A 26,566-nucleotide genomic window follows, 5' to 3' on the forward strand; every position below is an offset into this window, starting at 1 on the left:
GATGAGTCTTGATGTTATAGACTAACCAGTGTCCAACAATACTGTTTTTTGAAATTGTGTGTGTACGCGTGCGCGTCTGTGTCTGTGTGTAAACACGATAACTCAAAAACGCAACTAGATTGATAGATGAAATTCGGCATGTGGTTGTTACACCACAATTATAGATATGAATTAACTTTCGGGCTAAATCCATCACCCGGAAGTGGTACTTTACCTAAACACATACTCGATTTTTTTTTTTTTTTTTTATTATTTATACAGCTGCAGAGTCTGATTTTTTTCAACTTTACTTATATAATAATTGTTTCAATATATAATTAATTTGATTTGTTTTTGATGGTTCCTTAATGTACATAATATAAAAAATATAATCATTGACTTGCGGTTTACTCCTCAAATATCCATCCCCATATCTGAGTATACACGGAAGTCGAGGGGAGACGACTCCTGGTTTTGAAAATAAAATGCCACTGATCGAGAGACAGACTAGGTCATCATACAAGATTAGCATATTGTTGCTGACTAATCATTTTTTGCTTTAAAAACATTGTTTAACAATGAAGCAATACCAAACAAAGGTAGAGAGTCTGACAAGTGATGAAAAACTAAACATACTAATGGTTTTTGTATTTATTCTATATTTATTAATTTATCTTTTTAAGTTCATATTCACAACTTAAAATACCTGATATTGTGAAAGTAATCCATTAGCAGAATTATATTTTAAAATGTTTGTCTCCCTTTTTTCAATGTTTTTTTCTCTCTCAAAATAGATAGTTGAAATATCATATTCTTTTTGTTCTTAACATCAGCCTTATCATACATATTGCATACCAGGGATTTATCCTGCCTTGCATCCAAACCTGCTGTGGTAGGCTCCAGATTTCCTGCAATCCTACTCTGGATAAACAGGTTTAGATAATGTATACAGTAATCCCTCCTCCATCGCGGGGGTTGCGTTCCAGAGCCACCCGCGAAATAAGAAAATCCGCGCAAGTAGAAACCATATGTTTATATGGTTATTTTTATATTGTCATGCTTGGGTCACAGATTTTGCGCAGAAACACAGGAGGGTTGTAGAGAGACAGGAACGTTATTCAAACACTGCAAAAAAACATTTGTCTCTTTTTCAAAAGTTTAAACTGTGCTCCATGACAAGACAGAGATGACAGTTCTGTCTCACAATTAAAAGAATGCAAACATATCTTCCTCTTCAAAGGAGTGCGCGTCACGAGCACCAGACTGTCAGAAAGACAGAGGAAAGCAAACAAATCGATAGGGCTGTTTGGCTTTTAAGTATGCGAAGCACCGCCGGTACAAAGCTGTTGAAGGGCGGCAGCTCACACCCCCTCCGTCAGGAGCAGGGAGAGAGAGAGCAGAGAGAGAGACAGAGAAAAACAAACAGTCAAGAATCAATACGTGCCCTTCGAGCTTTAAGTATGCTAAGCACCGTGCAACATGTCGCTTTCAGGAAGCAGCTGCACAGAAGATAGCAACGTGAAGATAATCTTTCAGCATTTTTTAGACGAGCGTCCTTATCGTCTAGTGCGCGAACAGCCCCCCTGCTTCACACCCCCTACGTCAGGATCAGAGAAAGTCAGCGCAAGAGAGAGAGAGAGAGAAAAGTAAGTTGGGTAGCTTCTCAGCCATCTGCCAATAGCGTCCCTTGTATGAAATCAACTGGGCAAACCACTGAGGAAGCATGTACCAGAAATTAAAAGACCCATTGTCCTCGAAAATCCACGATATATATTTAAATATGCTTACATATAAAATCCGCGATAGAGAGAAGCCGCGAAAGGCGAAGCGCGATATAGCGAGGGATCACTGTATGTTGTTCTTAATCTCAGATGCTGTCTCTGTTGTTTTGTGCCTGTCTGTACTCCTATGACCTGCTCTTGCTCTGCTCATTATGGGTTTACTGTCCTTTATGGTGGTCTATTCAAGACTCAATGCCCCTAACCCTGACACTACATGCTTGTTGTTCTTTGTTTCCCTCAATACAGCGAGGTGGGGGTCTGCACACTCATTCAAGTCTAAGAGCCCTGTTCTTCCTAAGCCCCTGTGATTTTCATGAGAAAATATTTAAAAAATGATAAAATGTGTAAATTGTTCATATTCAGTTGTCTAGTTTTGATTATGCTTATTTTTATCAGACAAAAACAAACCCAGACAGTAAACCAGGCAGTGTATTAAGCTTTCACTAACATTAAACTCATATCCAAATCTGTTAAAGTGTACAGTTCTGTCTGATTGTGACACAAAACTAACTCCGTAGGCGCTCAATGCCATAATTACTAAAACTAAACTGAAACTAATATATATAAAAATAAAATAGAAATGTCTTTGTGAACTAAAAACTAAACTAAAACTAAAAATACACGACGAAGGAAAACTAAAACTAAACTGAATTTCCAAGTAAGGTCAGAAAAAATATAGAAATAAAAACTAATATAAAAAGGCAAAACTATAATAACCTTGGTGCGTATTACATATGATGACAATCATTTTTAAGATGAAATGCAGCAAAATACAGTAATCCCTCCTCCATCGCGGGGGCTGCGTTCCAGAACCCCACGCGAAAGATGAAAATCCGCGAAGTAGAAACCATATGTTTCATATGGTTCTTTTTATATATTTTAAGCCCTTATAAACTCTCCCACACTATTATAAACACCTTCCCGCACTATTATACAGCATAAACCCTTTGTATTCTCTTAGATATTAGGTAAGATTCGTTGAAATTATGTATGTAAACACAGTTTATATACAGTAAAACCTAAATATTATTTTAAAGTATATCGAGCGTCTCCGATATCACATATGTTACAGCCATTAACGACAGACAGGCCACAGCAATAATACGTACAATGCAAGAAAAAATTGTATACAGTAAAATGTGTGTACAGTGACACTAAACTATGTACATGTAATAAGTACCGTACGTAGTATAATTAATTATGGTTACTCACCAACAATGACACGACGACTTGTCCGATAACGATGATTTTAATTTAACTGCACAACAAAGGATAGCGTTACAGCTCTTCTAAAGGAGCCTCTTCAGGCGACTGTGTAGCACCGCCGTTGTTCTTCTTCCAGCACTCTTCAATCCAAATCCCTAAAGCAGATTCCATCCAGACTACTGCTTATCACGTCCACTTTGCAACTCGTTTTGCACCCTGGTTTTTTAAATGTCACTGTGCAGCTGTAGATCTTATATGCTTTTCCTCCTTTTTAAATAAAAAGAATCGTGGACTCATTGATGCCGTAATGGTGTCCTGCAGTGGTGTAGCTGTTCCCTTCCTTCAACATATCCAAAACTTTTACCTTTTCTGCAATCATTTGCATCTTCTGTTGGAGCTTGGACACGGCCCCTGAAGCAGTAGCAGGAGCACGTTAATGCTGAATGACTGAGATGAGACTTCCTGGTTAATGCAGCACTCCGTCGCTGAGCCAATCAGCACACAGGAACTTAACTGTGTGCTCTGATTAGGTAGCTTCTCAGTCATCCGCCAATAGCGTCCCCTGTATGAAATCAACTGGGCAAACCAACTGAGGAAGCATGTACCAGAAGTAAAAGGACCCATTGTCCGCAGAAACCCGCGAAGCAGCGAAAAATCCGCGTTATATATTTAGATATGCTTACATATAAAATCCGCGATAGAGTGAAGCCGCAAAAGTCGAAGCGCAATATAGCGAGGGATTACTGTATGTTTATTTAAATGACGTTAACATTTTATCTGTATAATGTAATAATCTTTATTGTTAATAATTAAACATAGTAGCAAGGACTCCGATTGTCGCAGTGCTAAGCGACATAGAGGCTGGCGCCCGATTATTCCTGCCTCGCGCTGTATTCTTGCTGGGGCTGGCACGACACTGCCGGAAAGACAGATGGATAGAATAATTAAACATGTACTACGAAGATATTTCAGTGTTCCTTAAAAGTTTTGAAGAATCGGCGTTCTAAGCATACAGATGGCTTAATATCTATTACAGAGCTGATTGTGTGGCAATAGGTTACTTGGAGAAAGAAATGGAAGGACAGGAATTGGGGGTTAGTACGTTTGAAAGACACAGTACTGCTGCAATAAATTATTTCATCGAAGGTCGCGCGTTCGCAACAACCATCTTGTGGGAGGCAGGAATAATCTGTGGACGAGGCGCCTGCTCGTCACTATCACTGTGCCACTGTGTTCCCATGTTTAAAAACATGCTTTAAAACTCCTATCATCATGAAAATGATATCACGTATACATCTCAGTATTTTAATTATTCAGAGAGATATAATATTACGACTGTAATGGATTCTGTGTCCTGTAGGAGGAAGAGAAAGCCCGTTTAAGAAGCAGGTAGTGCACATAGAGCACATAGAAGATCAAATACAAAACAAAGCATTTAACGGGCTACTTTAGTTACGATGGGATTTGAGAAACTAGTAAATTAAATGATTTTAAGTTTATGAAGTTCTACTTTAATGACAAAATAAACTACATGATTAAAGTGGAAATTTCTAGATTAAAGTTGACATTTCGTGCTTTTTTCCCCCCACTGTGTGCCTATATTTTTTTTCTCTGTACCCTAATAAGCTTTCATATGACACTCAGACAGTAGGCTACGACTCGCCTTTTCACGGCGACTTTGATATCTGACCGCTTCTTTTTTTATTTCGGGCACTGTGCGACTTAGTGTCAGAGAAACTCGAAAGTTCAAGTTCACAAAGTCACTCGATTAACTTCCTTTTGTTGATTATAACACTGTTTAAACCAACAAATATTAAGTTTTTCCTTGCCTCCACTTCGTATTCACTGAAATTCTTCTATTTTCCCCCGTGCTTTTGCCATTGTCCTTTTCACAGAAGGCTGAGCTTAAGGGCTATTTATACTGATTTGCATATTCAAAGAGGCATAATTCTGGGAGGAGTTGGGGCGGGACGGCAGGCGCGTGTGTTACTTTCCACGCTGACCGGGATTTATGTAGAGGAAGAACGTGGAAGTTGGCGTTCAAACAGACTTATGAATCTGAATTTTTTTTGTGCATATGCACATTTCCGCATTTGTCCATATGCCATGTTATAGTGTGAATTCTACGCACGCTGTTATACATGAGGCCCCTGATCCTTAAGGATTTTCTGTACAGTAGATAGCTATACTACTATCCATCAACCTGAACCCACTTAGAAAGTTAGATACATAGCACCTATGAATGTGTAATAAACAGTTAATTTTGCTTTCTTTAGACTATATTAATCTAATTCTACTTTTTCACAGGTTTGGCTATCATACACAGCAATACATTCAGCCTGGTTTTGTCTTATGAGGTTTCTCAATTCTCTGTATACTGCTTTGTATTTTGAGGACACATGATTGTTTCTCTTGGTTCAAAATTTGAGAATGTAATGTTAACAGCAACAAATGTAAACAGTCACTAGAAGGGGCCTATAAGTAATTGCAAATACAGTGCTAATATCTATAGTATATTAGATAAATTTAAACAGTTTTATTTTCCTACATAAAAACAAAAAACACTGTAAATTACATACCTGGAGAGTTCCACATTATCAAAAAGTCACACTTAACTAGTAGCTTCTCTTTCAGCGCCCACATAACTCTCTTGTTTTTGGCTGTGCCAGGGACTAGTGACTTTAAGTCAACTGTAATAACTAAAAAAAAAAAAAGTATATTTTAACAATTAAAATTGTAACCTGATCAAATTTAAGAAATGTTCACAATTAATCAAAATAGTAAATTATTCAAATTTAAGACAAGTACAGAAGCAACAGAATGAGATTAAAACATTATACAAAAATACATTAGATTTATGCTTTAAAACATTAAAGACTTTGAAATAGATTTTCAACAACTGAATATGCTAAAGCAGATTAAAGTAACCACATGTATCAAATTCAACACTGATGTCAATGACATAATACAAATGCATAACATCTCCTGTTCTTTTCTTTGTATCAAAGAAACCAGTAAGAAAGTTTCACATTTCACTACAGTTGAATTGTTTAAAACATCACAATTTTTACAAATGAAGCATAATATTCAATCAAAGGTTTGAAGTTTGCGGTCATTTATGTTAAATATTAATACCTAGCTGAAACTGTATCAGAGAAAATATTAATATTTGCCTTGGTCACTACTATATATAAAAAATTACAAGAGGAAGTGTAACTTATAAAGCATGTGCCAATCATGTATTTTACTCATATACCCCAATCACACAAAGAAAAAAAAAAAATTTTAACAGTATGTACATATATTAATGTGTGACCAAAATGAGCAAGCACAAGTACAACTATGCATCCCTTAAAAGGTTTTATGCATTGTGACAGCCTGGTGGTGCAGAAATGCTGGCATCTTCTGTTTAATTGTGTCTTTTAAAAAAGTTATAAGATTTCTGGATAAATATTTTGAATATTTTCTTCCTGTGTATGTGTGCCATTTTTCCCTTAATAATAGATTTGCTCCCAAATCCTAAAAAACAGATTACACTGATTAAAGACGCCAAATTGGCCCAGTGCTAATGAGTGTATGACTGGCCCCTGTGATATAAAGGGCTGCATGGATTATTATTACATTACAGATTATTATTCTATCACATTCTTCCCACTATGTAAAGTTCTATTGTTCAGAAAACATTTTGTCTGTATCTTTCCCACCATCACAAAAGTATGGCCTTGCTCCTATCCACTCTTGAAACAAAATCTGCTCTCAAAGCAGAAAGAAGAAAGAAACCATTAATAATGAGAAGGAAAAAAAAATAATAGAAAAATTTAAAAAAAGAATGTCATTTGATGATGACCCCAGTCCTGGCTAGCCTATGACATTACTTCCAGAAGAAAATGCTTTTTGGGAAAAAATAAATAAATTAATAAATAAATAAATAAAATAAAAAAAAGAATTTAACTTGTGATTGTGCATGAGATTTCATACACTATAGGGATTTGTTAATAGTCAGTTGAAGCCATCTTTAATGAAAAACTAAACATCAGTGCCCAGAATGCTTACTAATAATATATTAAGGAAAGCTAATAACTAGCTGGAATTTAAGAAGCATTTCTTGGATCCTTTGACAAAGAGCCGAATAACAATCAAAGCTATGCAATTAAGGGGATTCTAAAAGCACCAAAAGAAATTCAAAGACCAAAACAGAGCTATTAGATAAAATTGTCATCATTATTAGATGTGTCTGCATTCAAATGTAAAAGGCACCATCGTGTTCATCTGTATGAAATAACCTCGCTCCCAGAGAAGAGATTACATTAAAATTTGGTACACTTATATTTCAAGAAAATTTGTTCAGAAACTTCCATTTTTGTTAAGAAACTTGAACAAATTGATGCCACACCCACAATATTCCCTAGACCTGGCCTCATAGGACTAACCACCTGTTCATCAAGTTCAAGGGCTACATCCAGTGGAAGTGCTGTCAATGATGAAGTCAAGTCATCTTTGGAAGAGTAGTTGCACAAGCAAGACAAAACATCTTATTAAAAAGACATTGAAAATCTTTGCACGTATTAAAAGAAGTTTACTTGTGCTCATGGGGATTATACTGAAAATAAAAGTTAAACATTTACAATTAATATTTTGGTTGTTTTTTTTTTTTTTTCTAACTTCCAACGTTTTCCTAACTTGGTTGGGTATAGTTTAGACAAATGATTTTAATTTCTAAAACATCACTCAAGCAATTAAAAAAAGGAGTCTGCATGTACAGATGTGAGTTATTGGAGTACCTTTAAAGTAAGTGAAACAGATAATAAACAGTCACCACGACGCATACGATTAGAATGTAAAAAATAACTTCCGTTATTAAACAAACTAAAAAGAACAAGAAACGAGGTACAAATTGTCCAGACATCATGACCATGTATGTTTCAGTTTTCCGACAGTCAATCTAAACCAGCATTGCCTGTCAGCTTTTAAGGGGCAATACAGAAATCTGAAAACTGACCATTCTAACATTTCCTAAAACTTGTTGCACCAAACATTAGCATAAGCACATAAGCTTACATTTGTGCCAGTCACTCCCATAATGCTCTGAGTCAATTAAAGAATTGTTGGGAAACCTTGTATCACTCATTTGGTATATACTGCTATCAATTACATGAGTGTCAATTACTTATTACTCTGCTTTGCTTCCTTACACTGAAGCTAGCTAGCTAGGTTGGGAAGAAGGGGAGAAAAAAAAAAAAAATAAAAAAAATAAATAAAAAAATAAAACTTTTTCAAGCAATGGATAGATTCTTAGGTCGTGTCTACATCAAGTGAAAACAAGCTAACTTCATCTAAAAAAGGAAAATATAATGGCAATTCTATAGAGTTTGGCTTTGTGATTCCTCATTCTCAATCTAGACAAAGTACAGGGTACATTTGAATGTGGAGGATGATTTCAGAGTCTGCCAATTACTCATCACTCCCAGAGAGTGCAGTCAGAGACAAGTATGCCCATCACATAAGAGGTCCCAGCTCTGAAAAAGTTTGATAACCCCTGACCTACTGAGGCTGGTGCTACATGGCATAATTCACAATCTCAGATATTGATTGCGATGTCCGTTTCTACTCTTTATCCACTAATTCCCAGCAAAGTGCTTCAGGATGATTTTTGACAAACTCAAAAAGTATTATCTACACGCTTCTAATTAAAGTACAAATACTAATAGAGATTGAGGATGTTGGGGAAATTCTGTAAGTATGTTTTCGCTTTGTCATTATGGGGTTATTGAGTGTAGTTTGAGGGCCAAAAACCAACAACAAAATAAAGAAACCAGAAAGTGAAGGAATACTTTTTAAATCCACTGTATATGTGAATATTGGATACCAATTCCTTCTGGGTCAAACGAATTTCAGTAATAGCCCATTGTTTGAAAATTCACATCACTGCACAAATGCCATTTTGAGGGCCAGCTGTGCATAGAGTAGGAAATGAATTTAAAAAACATCAGCTTTTGGGGAAGAATCAAGTTTAGAAATTACACCTTTGTGAGATATGCCATAAATAACTTATAATGCATTCATGTACTCGTGCTTGCTACACAAATTTCAGAATAATGTAACATAACAACCATTAAATGTATTCTCACACATTAATGCCACTGCATTAGTAAACTTCCATTCTAGAACTTTTGATAATTCTTTCCTTATTAATTTTCTGCTGCTAGTATCTTTTAAGGAAAGTGCTGGCTACTCTTACAAGCAAAATATTCAGAAATTGTGAACAGACACATCAATGGAGAGTCAGTACACTAAAAACTGAGATACTTGGCATTTTTGGATATTTGTGAATTAATTACACATGAAATAAATAAATAAAATTAACCTATACATTTTATGAATGAATGCCTGGAGTACAATATTAGTATAATAGACTGAGATAGACTTAAGGTAGTAGACAACCTTAGGGTCTATTAAAAATTGCCAACCATGCCTGTGCATACCTGTTGGATTTTGTAAGAGAACAATTTACAAGGAAAACATATAGCGTTTGGGAACAAAGCACAGAAACTGCCTGGCTTGGGATAGAAGTTAAGCATTTGTGATGTGAGGAAGTCACATATTCCACTAATGTCCGATATAGGATTCTTATTGAAAAAACTATTTATAGTATTTTACACTATTGCACTATTACTGTAAATACTATATACTAATATTATAAATCTTCCTTACCATAACGCATCACAGCCTTGTGAGAGTATTGAGAAGACTTCCCCTCCAGTCCAAGTTCTTCATATGTATCCTTATCCACTGACAAAATAAGTGTTCCTATGACAGTAATGTCAAATTCATGATGTAAGACAATTTGATGCAGTTGTAGAGAACTATTTATCTTCCAAATAAACATACTTTGATAACTATTCAAATATTTAACATTCATATCAACCATATGCAAACTCAGAATGTTACTTTACTTGGTAAGAAAAACCATGATGCAGGGAGTAAAACAAACACAAAAGATGGATATTTTGTATTTTACTTTTCAGTTTGACAAGAACTACAATAATTAGGAAGAAAGTGCTAAAAATATCAAGGTAAACTACACCTCAAAAAGCACTGCAATACTAACATCCAAAATGTGTCCATAGAAGGTATGTACAGTAAAATTAGCATTACATTATACAATGTTAAGGAAACAAAATTGAAAGCTGGTGGCTTCTTATTTGTTGTCTAACCCAGGTCTTGATGAAGACAAGTAGAACATTTGCAAGTAAGAAATTCTGATTCTTCAGGAAAAAAACCCAGATGACAGAAAAGACAGTTTAATCTCTTTTCCAGTTTTCTACTATTACCAGTTCTTATATAAGACATGCACAGATCAACAGTAACCTAACACAGATGTACTCTCTTCAACCCTTTCTCAGCTAATATAGGTTGGAACTCAGTTATAAATCTACAGAAGCCATTCCCAGTAAGTATTCCCACAGCAAATCCCTAACTTTTTATTCCTTTTTCCAGCAATATAGATAACAAATGTATTTTCAGTACAGCCTCATCAAAATTATGAACAAGGGTAAAAAAAAAAAATTGGCTTCATTGAAATATAGCTGTAATGCTCCAGTTATTAAAAATAATTTAGTTTGAGTTAAATCAGGCAATGATCACGTTCTGGTTTATTGGGCTTTTTCAGTTTTGGATTTTTTTGTGTGATTAAAAATGATTTTGTTTCCATATAACATTGACTAGCTAGAAAATACATAAAAAAAAAAGTTTAATAGTCTGGCTTTCACCACAGGCACCAGTTAAACCACATTTAAATTAAATTCTTGGTCTTTAAAGCAAAAAAATTATATAATTATCCCACTTTTAGATTTAACGGTAATTCTTGATACTATCGATAATGTTCTAGTACGAAGGTTCTCAAAGTCAGTCCTAGAAATACCCCATGGCTGCAGGTTTTTGTTCCAACCATTTTCATAATTAGTTAATCACTATACAGTGATCCCTCGCTATATCGCGCTTCGCCTTTCGCGGCTTCACTCCATCGCGGATTTTATATGTAAGCATATTTAAATATATATCGCGGATTTTTCGCTGCTTCGCGGGTTTCTGCGGACAATAGGTCTTTTAATTTCTGGTACATGCTTCCTCAGTTGGTTTGCCCAGTTGATTTCATACAAGGGACGATATTGGCAGATGGCTGAGAAGCTACCCAGCTTACTTTCTCTCTCTCTCTCTCTCTCTCTTGCGCTGACTAGGGGGGTGTGAGCAGGGGGGCTGTGTGCAGCTGCTTCCTGAAAGGACATGCTGCACGGAGCTTCGCATACTTAAAAGCTCAAAGGGCACGTATTGATTTTTTATCTCTCTCTCTATCTCTCTCTAACTCTCTCTCTGCTCCTGACAGAGGGGGTGTGAGCTGCCGCCTTCAACAGCTTTGTACCGGCGGTGCTTCGCATATTTAAAAGCCAAAAAGCCCTATTGATTTTTTTTTTTGACTGCTTGCTTTGCACTCCTTTGAAAAGGAAGATATGTTTGCATTCTTTTAATTGTGAGACAGAACTGTCATCTCTGTCTTGTCATGGAGCACAGTTTAAACTTTTGAAAAAGAGACAAATGTTTGTTTGCAGTGTTTGAATAACGTTCCTGTCTCTCTACAACCTCCTGTGTTTCTGCGCAAATCTGTGACCCAAGCATGACATTCTAAAAATAACCATATAAACATATGGTTTCTACTTCGCGGATTTTCCTACTTCGCGGGTGGCTCTGGAACGCAACCCCCGCGATGGAGGGATTACTGTACTTCTAATTGATCTCATTTAATTAAGGTAGTCTTTTTAAATAATATATTTTACCAGTAACAGCGCACTACACAATAACAAGCAGTGAATACACTTGGCTTGAGCATTCATAGTTTTCATACTCTTTCTTTGTATAACTGAAATGGAACATTTGGCCAGTCCAGTCTTTGTGCAGCCAAAACTGATCCTTGCTTATACATGCATCTCCTGTAAAAATACTATTTTAGTGTTTAGACCTGTTAGGTGAGTGAATACTTTCTTTCTCTTTAATTCGTGATTCAGGCCTTTAACATTCCAGTTCACAAAGTTAACTGTCCAGTCTTAGAGACATTGCTTCTGAACTTTTGTTGTCATTTTTAGTCTTAACTGAAAATAAGACAGCTTTGACCTTCATTTCCAGTTTTCCCAGGAGTTATTGCCATGAAGCCTATTGTTACATTGGCACTTATAATCATAAGAAATAAAATGATAGCTTGCTCTCTCTCTCTCCTCCCCTAGGCCCCCCACCTCACCCATTTTTGCCTCCCCACATGAGGCTGGACTCCACTTCCCAAAGTCCCAGTCCTCTGACATACCCAGAAAACAGAGCATGTCCAAAACAAAACAAGCTCCCCAGCAGTGGCGTATGAGGAATAAAATTGAGATATCTATTGCCAATACAGTCCAATTACTATAAGCATAAAATATAATCTTCAGCAATCTTGAGATAGTAAAATAGTAAACCAGGGAATGGTGTTAAAAAAGTGGCCCTGGATAAGCATAGTAAATCCTAATACAATAATAACAATAAACCAAGGGTATGATATTGAATAGTCTCCTTTAGAAGAGTAAAAAAGGAAGGAGAATCACAATCCCTCCTAACCCACTAACAGCTGTGTTTGGTGTCCTTCCAGATGGACTGGAATTGGAGAAGGACAAGCAAACGGTGATTGCATTCACTACACTTTTGGCACGCAGACTTATTTTGTTAAATTGGAAGAATCCTAATTCTCCTCTTATAAGTCAGTGGGAAACCAATGTTTTATATTATTTGAAATTGGAAAAAATCAAATTTTCAGTTAGAGGATCTGTACAAAATTTTTTCAAAACATGGCAGGATTTAATCAATATTATTTTAGAATAAGAGAATTAACTATTATTGCATTTAACTCCCTTCTCCATCTCATATTTATATAGATATTTACTTCTCCCCTTCTTTTGTCTAATGTTGCCTTATTAAAAAGCTTAAAGCAATTTTCCTTTAGCTAAGCTCTCCTTCTCAGGGGTGGGGTTTGATTTGTCTTCAAATTTGTTGGGTTATAAATTGATCTGTTTGTATGGAATGATTACAATGAAAATTAATAAAATAAAAATATTAAAAAAGGAAGGAGAAAAAAAAATTTCTTCCACACATACATACATACATGTACTTGTAATTAAAGCATAAACAAAAAGTGGCCGAGAAGGGAAAAGGATGTATAATTACAGTGCCAGTATCATTGCAAGTGGATCAAACAGCTGGCAAGACCTTCTTTGCCATGCCATGACAGGATGCGACTCACGATCGTATTTCAAAAAAATGTTGGGATCAGTTTTCTTAACTCTTTTTCTGCTTCCTCCGTAGTGGTAAAGATGTAATGCTTGTCTTGAATATGCACTTTTCAGTTTGGCAGGGTACAAGAGGCTATACCTGATCTTGGCTCTCCATAAGCGCTATTTAATGTTGTAAAAAGCTATACATTTAGCAGCTGTTGAGAGTGAGAAATCCTGGAAAATGCGAATGTGGTTATCTTCAAATGTTCTTGGTTCTGTCTGAGAAGTGACATTACATGTAATTTAAATTGTAATTTTTCGAAGTGCACGATAAAACTCTTAGATTTAGGGGTATTTGATCCCCGTATGTGGTAAGCTGCTGCTATCTCTGTCTGATTTACAGTCCTCTCCAATTAGAGAATAATTCAGCTACAAATTTCACTGGGTTTGGACTTTCACGATTCTCTGGGAGACCTTCAATTCAATACTATTCCTTCTGCATGCGTCTTCCAGTGCAGCAAGTCCGTCTCAGAGTTTTTTGCATTCAGAATTTGCAGCCATTGCTTATCCATCAGCAGTAGATGCCAGATGTTCGTCTATTTCAATTTGAGTCGTGAATGTTTGCTTAATGTCTTCCAACTGATCATCAAGTGCTCTCAGTTTACTCTCAAACTTTGACACATTTTCCTGAATTTGTTCAATGTTTTCCAGTATACCTTTAAAGGCTGCTTCAAAGCGATTATATACACGTTTCTATAGGTCTTTATTATCCTGATGCAGCTTCTCGTTTGTCTTGAGCATACCATTTATTTCTTTCTTTATATCTTTCTTGAGCTCCTTTATGTCTTGAGTGGTGGCCGTGGCCATTGCACTGATCATTACCTTCAGTTTGGACAGATCATTTTGGCCTTCATGCTCTGCAGGTGAAATGACAAGCCCTGTTACAGCCGATGCTCCCGCCTTGTGAGGAATACTGTAGATGAAGGCAAGGCCATTTCCAGTTTCAATGGATCTTCTAGAATCGACGAGCTATCGTGACCTGCATCACTTGCACATTCGCTCCCACTATCGCTCTCAACAGGAGACGATGAAGTGGCCTGGGGTCCCGGGAGATCTGTGCTTTCGCCTGTCTGCTCCGGGTCAGTCTCTAAGGCCGTACCTTGAGGTTGGACTTGATGCCTGTCTAGGCTTGGGTGTAGCTTTGGTTTTCTTTTCCGCTTCTTTCTTACCGCTCATGTTTATGCTTGCATATACTGTAATAGAACCTCATCTAGTTGGGTAAACACAGGACTACCTCGGGATGATTACAATAAGGGAAAAAATTAACACCGCTGCTAACGGAGTTCCGCTTTAGACGTCCATATCCCGTAACCAGTCTTCTGTCATCAGCAAATTTGACGATGGAGTTGGAGGGGTGTAAAGTACGTAGAAAAGAGGACTGAGTACACAGCCCTGTGGAACTTCTGTATTGAGTGTGATGATGCTGGAAGCACAACTACTGACATCACTTTGATTTCAGTCTACTCGGACTTCAGAGTCCCATGAGCATTAACTTGTACCATCCCAACAAAATTAACAAACAAACAAGCAAGCAAGCAATTCCTACACTAAATGGCTGCATGTGTACATAAAACCTCAAAATGTTTAAAGTTTAAGTAAATGAATACATTTTGAATGACACCCTCAAATCCTAGGGCAGGGTTATTCAATTACAAATTCAAATTCAGTTGGGCCAGATTTTCAAATCAAGAAATTTAGCTGGGCCAAACATTTTCAGTGGCTAGTAAGCAGCAAGCAGTAATAAATTGTAAACCAACACAAATTAATGTATTGAAATACAAGTAATATTTACGCCTTGTTTCCTTTTTAAATTTTGTCACATCTGACACAGGCACATCAAAAAGTGCATAAAGAACAAAAAATAAATCAATCTAACTACACTGAAGCCGAAGTAATAACAATATTTATTTTCCCACTTTTGAAATAAAAAAAAAACAAAACAAAATTGTATTAGCAGTAATAGAGTTTAGAGTTTACATAAAAAAATATAGTGGTCATATATGACCTAGGTGAATCACAAAGTGCATTTAACAGAATTAAAAAGAACTATCAATGCCATCAAAGTTAATAGTGCACAAACCCATAAAAAGTGATAACAGAAACTAATACACATGAATACAACGTCTATTGCACACTGAGGGAACATGGGTTCATTTTAAATCACAGCATGTGTGATTAGGTTTAGCTTTCTTAAACATCCCACATTATGTAGATATTCTGACATCACTCAATAATGCATGTGCTGTGTGGATGGAGTCTTGGGGGAAAGCACTTTGTGAGGGCTCAGGGCTCCTAAATAAAGAGACGAGTGACAGGGGCACAGATAATTAACAGTGCTTCAGGGCAAAAAAACAAAACAAAAAAACAAGCAATAAAAAAAGGGGCGTGGTTGGCAAGAAAAAGAATTAGAGCTAGGTTGGAAGATAGCATCAGGGTGAGAAGTAGCAAATGGTTAAAGGGCAGGTGAGAGGCAAACAGGCCATAGTAGACAGGCGATCTGTTTTTATTATTTTGGAGGTGTCCCCATGACCCAGACAACAGGCAGCAGTACGGCACCGTTTATATTGCGGCACACCAAATCAAAATGTCAGTTGGCATCTTGAAGACTTCCCCAGGAAAGCAGCGCCTGTGCATCTTATTCGAGAGGTTGTCACAATATGTAGTAGGCTACAGTTACCCTGCTGACTTTTAGAAGTGGAGTTTTTTTGTTCTGAACAAGAGCAGTGACTTTTGGCTCGTAAGATGTCAGTGCAATCCGAAGGCATTGGTGAAGAGTACTGTCAGTCAGGGAGCAATGAGAGCTGCTTTTTATTGAGTTCATGTGTGAAAAATCTTGATTCATATGTGAATGTTGATCCATACATACTGAGCACGATGACAGCTACTTTCGTAATATTAGGAAACGGATGTACGTTGACTTCATTCCAAAACTTCACAGACCCGTTAGTGCGAAGCTCTTGTGCCATGGTTACGGATGCAAGGTTTGAGTATGACTTTCCACTCATCAATGGAAGGGACCACTTCCTTCACTTTACTGGATAAATCCCCTTCTGTTGCAACAGTGAACGGGTCTCTGGCAAAATCCATCACCTCATGGGCAGAGCAAATCTATCCAATCGACTAGCGAAGTTCTCTTTTAGCATCGCAATTAAATCTGTCATCACATCCATGGTTTGTGCCGGGGACAAGATGCATTTACGGAGAGTTGGAAAACGTAGCATTTGGCCTGTGTTCAGGTCAGTCGCGAAAAGGTCCAGTTTGACTTGGAATGCATGCATCTGTTCAATGATAGTTTTGTCTCTACCTTGTAGTCCCACATTTATGCCATTCAGGTGTTTGAATATGTTGCTCAGAAAGCAGACATCGACCATGAAGTTGTCATCCAGTATGCGATTAACGTGCGTTTCTGACTTTCTGCTGCGGAGGAAAGTTGTGATCTCCACTCCGAGATCACAGAAATGCTCCAGTGCTTTGCCACCGGACATCATTGTACAAAAGCAGGTTGTGGTGCTCAGCAGCCATTTCTGACGGCAGTATGCAGAATAAGCAGTGTTGGAGGCTTGATGTGGAGCAAATAAAATTAACTGTAGTCATGATGCTGTCCATTGTTGTTTTGAGCTTCCTGCTTAGTTTTGCACATAACACCATTTGATGCACAATGGTAAGGCCAGGTTTATACTTTGGGTGACGTGTGCCCCAGCGGACGCTACTGCTATGCAAGCGTTGTACTGTTCATACTTCTGCATGTACTTTACATAAATCTGGAAGATTCCACCAGGTGGCAGCGCGAGATAGCATCACAGTGAGAACAGGTTTGGCTTCACTATGTTGTGAATTGCCTGAAACACTCATTAAATTCTTAGGACACCTTGCCGCAATATCTCTGAAAAGGATGTTTAATGATTAAATCCATCAATCCAGGGTTGGGGCCGTTCCTGTAAGTATCGGGCGCAACGCACAACACTAGTATCATTTTAGCATCACCAAATTCCCAAACCTTCATGTCTTTGGAAGGAAACTGGAACACACTGTGGAAACCCACCAGGGAATCATGCAAACTCAAGGCAGGGAACACCACGGACGTGACTCTCTGCGAGGCAGACCTTGCCGCAAAAACATGTGTAATTATTATCAGTACTTATTATTTAAATGAAGTTAACGACTTACCTGTAAAATGTAACATACATACTTTAATGCATTTCATCATGAAAGGGATATCAAGTAGAAATCTAAGGATTCTAAATGTGTAGAGAGCTAGAATATCACATATACAGAAAATATATCACAGAAAATGGCATTTGAGAAAATGTATTGTGTCATTACGATGGGGAATATGTAATGCTTGAATATGAAAGCACCACAAATGCATTTGTATGTCGCCATTTTGATTCACTACATTGAAACATTCAAACATCAAAGCATGCACATCAATCCCAGAGGATCCTCAAAGAGGCTTTCTGTCACATGTAGATACAATGCATCCAGAAAGTATTCACAGCGCATCACTTTTTCCACATTTTGTTATGTTACAGTCTTATTCCAAAATGGATCAAATTCATTTTTTTCCTCAGAATTCTACACACAACACCCCATAATGACAATGTGAAAAAAGTTTACTTGAGATTTTTGCAAATTTATTAAAAATAAAAAAATTGAGAGAGCACATGTACATAAGTATTCACAGCCTTTGCCATGAAGCTCAAAATTGAGCTCAGGTGCATCCTGTTTCCCCTGATCATCCTTGAGATGTTTCTGCAGCTTAACTGGAGTCCACCTGTGGTAAATTCAGTTGGTTGGACATGATTTGGAAAGGCACACACTTGTCTATATAAGGTCCCACAGTTGACAGTTCATATCAGAGCACAAACCAAGCATGAAGTCAAAGGAATTGTCTGTAGACCTCCAAGACAGGATTGTCTCGAGGCACAAATCTGGGGAAGGTTACAGAAAAATTTCTGCTGCTTTGAAGGTCCCAATGAGCACAGTGGCCTTCATCATCTGTAAGTGGAAGAAGTTCGAAACCACCAGGACTCTTCCTAGAGCTGGCCAGCCATCTAAACTGAGCGATCGGGGGAGAAGGGCCTTAGTCAGGGAGGTGACCAAGAACCTGATGGTCACTCTGTCAGAGCTCCAGAGGTCCTCTGTGGAGAGAGGAGAACCTTCCAGAAGGACAACCATCTCTGCAGCAATCCACCAATCAGGCCTGTATGGTAGTGTCTCCAGACGGAAGCCACTCCTTAGTAAAAGGCACATGGCAGCCCGCCTGCAGTTTGCCAAAAGGCACCTGAAGGACTCTCAGACCATGAGAAAGAAAATTCTCTGGTCTGATGAGACAAAGATTGAACTCTTTGGTGTGAATGCCAGGCGTCACATTTGGGGGAAACCTGGCACCATCCCTACAGTGAAGCATGGTGGTGGCAGCATCATGCTGTGGGGATGTTTTTCAGCGGCAGGAACTGGGAGACTAGTCAGGATAAAGGGAAAGATGACTGCAGCAATGTACAGAGACATCCTGGATGAAAACCTGCTCCAGAGTGCTCTTGACCTCAGACTGGGGCAACGGTTCATCTTTCAGGAGGACAACGACCCTAAGCACACAGCCAAGATATCAAAGGAGTGGCTTTAGGACAACTCTGTGAATGTCCTTGAGTGGCCCAGCCAGAGCCCAGACTTGAATCCGATTGAACATCTCTGGAGAGATCTTAAAATGGCTGTGCACCGACGCTTCCCATCCAACCTGATGGAGCTTGAGAGGTGCTGCAAAGAGGAATGGGCGAAACTGGCCAAGGATAGGTGTGCCAAGCTTGTGGCATCATATTCAAAAAAGACTTGAGGCTGTAATTGCTGCCAAAGGTGCATCGACAGAGTACATGCGATTTCTCAGTTTTTTTATTTTTAATAAATTTGCCAAAACCTCAAGTAAACTTTTTTCACGTTGTCATTATGGGGTGTTGTGTGCAGAATTCTGAGGAAAAAAATGAATTTAATCCATTTTGGAATAAGGCTGTAACGTAACAAAATGTGGAAAAAGTGATACACTGTGAATTCTTTCTGGATGCACTTTAGTAAACGGAAACTCCGACATCAATTTCCTACTTTTATCACACTGCGCCCCCCCAACTTTTTGCTGGTGCTGCAACTTGCACACGTCGCGTTGATTTCTGAGGACGTGCTCAGAGGACACATCAAATGAATGCTGAGAATGCATGGCAGCCATGATGCATGCGTGCTTACATTCTCAACATGAAGTATAAACAAGCCCTATGGATATCATCCGAGGTGGAACAGCGGACGAATGTGCTGTCAAACTACTGACTTTTCCTGACATGGAAGTAGCCCAATCCATCACAAGCATGCACATGCTTCATATCCAGACTACGGTCTTGAAAAAAGCTGACATTTTCTCAGACTCTCTTGCTAGCTGTGTGACCTTCTAACCCTCTCAGAAGCATTTGCTGTCAAAAAAGCAGAAATATGCACAATTGTGCGGAATCAGTTTTGTCTGTGGACTCATCTACTGCTTTAGACATGTCAGCTTTCTTCAGGTCTTCCAACAGTATTTTAAACACATCTATAGCAAGAACTTCAACACTGCGAATGTTTGAAGTGTCTGACAGAGAACACTTTTAATAGTAGATACCACACTTGTTTAATTTTGTTGTCACTTATCACCTCATCTATGATGGCCAGCATATAGTCTTTCACGGTTTCCAAGTCTGTTAATGGCCGTCGTTCTTTGCCAAGATCCAGGAAACATGAAGGGAAGCTGTTGCAGTCATGCACAGTCCAAGAGAGAGCTACACCATGGCAGTACAGTTCCAGCTGTAAGACGCAATCAAACACTGCACTTTTGCAGCCCTCTCCTCAGATTCCTTGGGAAAATTTGTGCAGAAAGTCTCATTTCTGAATGTGGTGCCTCTGCATGCTGTAATCTTTAAGTACGTCAACGCGCTTGTTGCAAATTAAATACATCTGTTAGGCATTTGGATTTAGAAGTATAATAAACAGTATTTTCAGTCCAGGTAGGGTTAAACTGATGGGTTTCATTGTCAATTTTATATTTCTATGTTGAGAAAGACATGTTAGATGTATTGAGACCTGTCTCAAAATTGCATGTGCTGTAACAGACTTCCAAACTATGATTTATTGAATACCTTAAATTCTTATATATATTCTATTAAAAATAGTAAGGAAATTAAAGCATTAGATATGTTTTCCAAATATGAATTAAAATATGTACATATATAGTTTAAATGTTATGTATGACAATATTCCCTTGTCATTATGTTATTCTTTGAATGATTTGTATTTTGTATATTTTATCTGTATTGTAATGATATAATGTATAATTGGTAGCAATAATAAAAATACTGCATGGGTTGTGAAGAATGGATGCTGGGGTAGAATCTTGGGAGAAAGTACTTTGTGAGGGCTCAGGGCACCTGCCTAGAGAGAGCTGAGTGAGCCTGAAAAGGTACAGTTGGGTACTGTTTATATCGTGGCACATCAAATAAATAAAAAAAAAAAAAAAAAAAAAAAGGCTCCTGTGCATCTTATTTGACAGGTCGTTACTGCGATGATCTGGCTGGAGATTGAGCAAACCATGAGTCTGGACATCTATGGAGCGCTGTGCTTTCAAAAGGTAATATGATATGCAAATGAAACATTTCAATGAGACGGGGAGGTCCCTGGGAGAAAAAAAAAAAAAAAAAAAAAAAAAGAGTGGAAGGTGCTGGAATGAAAAAGAAAAAACACAGTGTGGGAGCGTCACTTGAGGGGACGAACAGCAGCAGCTCGGTGTGTAGGAACATTGGAGAATGAAGTACAGGACAATGAAAGTCAAAGATCGGTGTGCTTCTGGGCCATAACACTTAAGCAGAAAAGGAGCAGTGTAAAGGAGTTAAAGGAGTCCGCTTGAGATTTAAACAGTTGAGGCGCCTCCCATGGCCAGTCATGGAGGAATGACACCAGTACATGTTTCAGGAATTTAAAACTGATGAGTCTTTACATTCTAACTAAACTCCTACTGTTCTGGCCTTGGGAGACGACTCAACTTTTTAATCGCAATCAGACTTGTTTAACTCCTACACACCTCATCTTGTGTTATTGCACCAGAACACACTACTCTTTCACCCTTGTTTTCCTCTACTTGCTTGTTCACTCACATGTGCCGCTCCCAATTATGTAGGCCCTCCCCTTCTTCTCACATATCATGCTGAGATGGGGCATTTCTGTTCCAGCACCATCAACCTGGCAAAACAACAATGCGCTACATTGTGGGTTGAATTTTGCTAGGCTTCACTGAGTGTTGCACTCATCTCTGTACTACTGTAGGAAGTTCTGAAGGTGTGGCAGGACCACAACCTGGGCCACTTGAAGGTTGCTGCTGGGCTGCATATGGCCCGCAGGCCATCATTTGAATAGGCCAGACCTAGGGCATGAAATATCAGCTAATGGTTTTCTAAACTAGGTTGCCTCATATACTCCTGGTTAGAGATTCAAACACTGCTTAAAGTCTGTGATTCGTAACTATCACCAGGTGCTGCATATCTTCTCTGGTGATGCTCTGCCAAGCCTCCAATGCAGCCATCTTTGGCTCTTACTTGTTTCAGGGTCTTGTCCTCTGAATTTCTCTTCAGCATATGGATGGCATGGTCAACTCGGGTGACTGTTCTGACCATTCAAGAATTTTCCATTATTTAGCATTGAAAAACTGTTGCCATCACTATGACACTGGCAGATCTAAACATTAGTGTGGCAAATTGCTCATGTACTAAAGTGACTATACAGTGGTGTGAAAAACTATTTGCCCCCTTCCTGATTTCTTATTCTTTTGCATGTTTGTCACACAAAATGTTTCTGATCATCAAACACATTTAACCATTAGTCAAATATAACACAAGTAAACACAAAATGCAGTTTTTAAATGATGGTTTTTATTATTTAGGGAGAAAAAAAATCCAAACCTACATGGCCCTGTGTGAAAAAGTAATTGCCCCCTTGTTAAAAAATAACCTAACTGTGGTGTATCACACCTGAGTTCAATTTCCGTAGCCACCCCCAGGCCTGATTACTGCCACACCTGTTTCAATCAAGAAATCACTTAAATAGGAGCTGCCTGACACAGAGAAGTAGACCAAAAGCACCTCAAAAGCTAGACATCATGCCAAGATCCAAAGAAATTCAGGAACAAATGAGAACAGAAGTAATTGAGATCTATCAGTCTGGTAAAGGTTATAAAGCCATTTCTAAAGCTTTGGGACTCCAGCGAACCACAGTGAGAGCCATTATCCACAAATGGCAAAAACATGGAACAGTGGTGAACCTTCCCAGGAGTGGCCGGCCGACCAAAATTACCCCAAGAGCGCAGAGACGACTCATCCGAGAGGTCACAAAAGACCCCAGGACAACGTCTAAAGAACTGCAGGCCTCACTTGCCTCAATTAAGGTCAGTGTTCACGACTCCGCCATAAGAAAGAGATTGGGCAAAAACGGCCTGCATGGCAGATTTCCAAGACGCAAACCACTGTTAAGCAAAAAGAACATTAGGGCTCGTCTCAATTTTGCTAAGAAACATCTCAATGATTGCCAAGACTTTTGGGAAAATACCTTGTGGACTGATGAGACAAAAGTTGAACTTTTTGGAAGGCAAATGTCCCGTTACATCTGGCGTAAAAGGAACACAGCATTTCAGAAAAAGAACATCATACCAACAGTAAAATATGGTGGTGGTAGTGTGATGGTCTGGGGTTGTTTTGCTGCTTCAGGACCTGGAAGGCTTGCTGTGATAGATGGAACCATGAATTCTACTGTCTACCAAAAAATCCTGAAGGAGAATGTCCGGCCATCTGTTTGTCAACTCAAGCTGAAGCGATCTTGGGCGCTGCAACAGGACAATGACCCAAAACACACCAGCAAATCCACCTCTGAATGGCTGAAGAAAAACAAAATGAAGACTTTGGAGTGGCCTAGTCAAAGTCCTGACCTGAATCCAATTGAGATGCTATGGCATGACCTTAAAAAGGCGGTTCATGCTAGAAAACCCTCAAATAAAGCTGAATTACAACAATTTTGCAAAGATGAGTGGGCCAAAATTCCTCCAGAGCACTGTCAAAGACTCATTGCAAGTTATCGCAAACGCTTGATTGCAGTTATTGCTGCTAAGGGTGGCCCAACCAGTTATTAGGTTCAGGGGGCAATTACTTTTTCACACAGGGCCATGTAGGTTTGGATTTTTTTTTCTCCCTAAATAATCAAAACCACCATTTACAAACTGCATTTTGTGTTTACTTGTGTTATATTTGACTAATGGTTAAATGTGTTTGATGATCAGAAACATTTTGTGTGACAAACATGCAAAAGAATAAGAAATCAGGAAGGGGGCAAATAGTTTTTCACACCACTGTAGCTGCAAGTGGAAGTCCCATTTTACTTACGGTGCCAAGCAGAGTTGTGTTGCAGTGCAGCAGTCTATTAGCCAGCAAAAGCGCTGTGAAGAAGCGGTCTGTTAGAGTTCTGCCTTTGTCCAGAAACGGCTCTTATTTACCCTAGACAACTCCAGGTACCTCACACCCAGATAAATACACTTGAACTCTGAGAATTTTTCGACTGACTACAGCTTCATTGGTTGTGGATGGGATAGCAGGCTGCTTGTGCTGACTGACACATTTACAAAACAAAAAGACGCTGATGGAGAGATGTGAAGGAATTTAATGTGTCCCATGATTAAGACTTTTTTCGTAGGCTTCAGGGATTCTAGTGTTAAAAAATATCACCCCTTAAGATAGAGTTCATTATAATTTCCTATAGTGAACCCTTTAACACTATCATTAAGAATCATACAGTGAAACCTCGGGTCACGAACGTCTCGGACCATGTACAAATCGGGTTACGACCAAAAAGTTCGCCAAACTTTTGCATCTGTTCACGACCACACACTCAGGTGATGAACAAGCCAGTTTCATCCGGTTCGTACACGCCGATGATTTCCGCATGTGTTCAGTCTCTCCCTGTGCAGTGAGCGAGAGAGGGCGAGTGAGTAAGCGAGCGAGTGAGAGCGTATATATATTTACATACAGCTCGTACGGTCCAGAACGGATTAATTGTATTTACATACAATCCTATGGGGGAAATTACTTCGAGTCACAACCAAATCAGGTTGCGACCAGAGTTTGGAACGATTTATGGTCGTGACCCGAGGTTCCACTGTATTTGAAAAATTAAAAAAAATTTTTTTAAAACTTTATTATTAAATACTTCTATTAATACTATTATAAATGCAATGATAATATAAATAATTAGATTTTTTATGAGAGGTATTATGTAGATTATTTTAGTTTCCATCCATCCATCCATTTTCCAACCCGCTGAATCCGAACACAGGGTCACGGGGGTCTGCTGGAGCCAATCCCAGCCAACACAGGGCACAAGGCAGGAACCAATCCCGGGCAGGGTGCCAACCCACCGCAGGACACACACAAACACACCCACACACCAAGCACACACTAGGGCCAATTTAGAATCGCCAATCCACCTAACCTGCATGTCTTTGGACTGTGGGAGGAAACCGGAGCGCCCGGAGGAAACCCACGCAGACATGGGGAGAACATGCAAACTCCACGCAGGGAGGACCCGGGAAGTGAACCCAGGTCCCCCAACTGCGAGGCAGCAGCGCTACCCACTGCGCTACCCTTATTTTAGTTTTTTTTCTTTGAAATCTTTTAGCACCCTTGTCTATGAATTCACCATTATCATATGTATGTTCGGAACACTAAGCCACTTTTGGATATTGTTATTCCTTGTGTTAAATTACAGTCAGCTTTTACAGTGTAAGGCTATTATACCATTTATTTGTGCTCAAAACATATGTCACCAGAAAGCCATAAATCTTTAAATAAAGTTAAAACAGTGCTTTACATATTAATGTTCACCCCTTACCCAGACTGCAAAATTAAAATCTCTACTGAAAAAGATAGCATAGAAACAAGAACATTCTTTACCAGCACAAGCAATATTAAAAAGTGATTGGACTATCTATGCACATTTAGATGTTAAGATGTTTATAAGCATATGACATCACCAAAATCAGTCTTCACAGATATCTTAAGAAGTAAAAAATATTTAAAACAAAAAATTCTTTAGGTGGGTTCTCTTGTATTGTGAAAAGCATCTATTGCCTGTGTTATGTCTGACTGTCTGCAAGAAACAAAGTAGGTCCCAGTGGGCAGATTGTTTAACATTTTCCCCAATTATTCTTCAAAGGGAATTGTCAGAAGGTTCAATTGTTGCTGTGTTCTATCTATATGCACTGTACACATTTTTTAAATGTCTAACACTCCCACTGAAAAGCATTGCTAAATGTTTTAATTATTCAGCATTAAAACTTAGAAACATTCTGAAAGACTTCAATTACGGATTAGTTCACTGTCAAATATGCTTTGAGAGAGGTTAATTAAAAATAAGTAATTAGCAATTAAGTATTTTTGTCTTAAAAAAAACAAAAACACAACTGCTGCTTTTGATGGCAAAACAGGGAAACACTTGGCAATAGCAACAAGTTCCCCATCTATGACTTGGGGACATGTTATGCCTACAGTAATGATTCTGTATTTCTCCAATACTATAACTTTTCAGGAAAAGTGCCACAATAACCTGCTATCCATCATGGGCCATCGTAGTCAACAATTTTACCTTGAGACTTCAAAGATGCTAAATCTCAATCATATTGTTATGGTCAACAAATTTCAACTCCAATTAGCCATAGATCCTTCACAACCAACAATAGCTCATCAAATTATGCAATTTTTTCATCACTTGAGTTCATTTACACAGTCTCAGAAAGCTACTTCAATTCCCCACAAACCTATTTGGGCTCAGTTTTCAACTACAGCATATACTGAAGTGCTGTTCAAAACATATTTAATACACCCTTTTCACACATGTAATTACAGTTTATTGTTGTTGGAATGACATACTGTTAGGAAAATATTTAATAAAACTAGTTTCAGTTACTTGGCAAAGTGTTTTGACAGTATTTTTTTTAAACAATTAGGAATAGTGACTGTTCTGAAGCTTTTGGATTCAGAAAGCAAAACTATGAATTTCAACAATAATAGCATCTCCACAAAATAATTTCTCACACAGTATAATCTGTACATAGTAAGGTGTGCCACAGCTAAAAAGACAAAAGTATAAATCTAGAATACAAGAATATGTGACTCAACCTAGATGCGATTTTTTTTCTACATTTCT

At 38.3% G+C, this 26,566-nt stretch overlaps 1 protein-coding gene across 2 annotated transcripts in view; it reads right to left on the reverse strand.

Moving 5' to 3' along the window:
• Positions 1–26,566, reverse strand: part of rpp40 (ribonuclease P/MRP 40 subunit) — a 77,213-nt gene that overhangs the window by 23,126 nt on the left and 27,521 nt on the right. For both annotated transcript variants that reach the window (XM_028803948.2, XM_028803947.2), the window contains exons 4-5: positions 9,678–9,773; positions 5,546–5,665 (exon numbers count right to left, since the gene is read on the reverse strand). In XM_028803948.2, the coding sequence (XP_028659781.1) occupies positions 5,546–5,665; positions 9,678–9,773 (216 nt within the window). The remainder of the gene's footprint in view (positions 1–5,545; positions 5,666–9,677; positions 9,774–26,566) is intronic.

The sequence above is a fragment of the Erpetoichthys calabaricus genome, chromosome 6 (genome assembly GCF_900747795.2).
Source record: "Erpetoichthys calabaricus chromosome 6, fErpCal1.3, whole genome shotgun sequence".
Classification (NCBI taxonomy): Eukaryota; Metazoa; Chordata; class Cladistia; order Polypteriformes; family Polypteridae; genus Erpetoichthys; species Erpetoichthys calabaricus.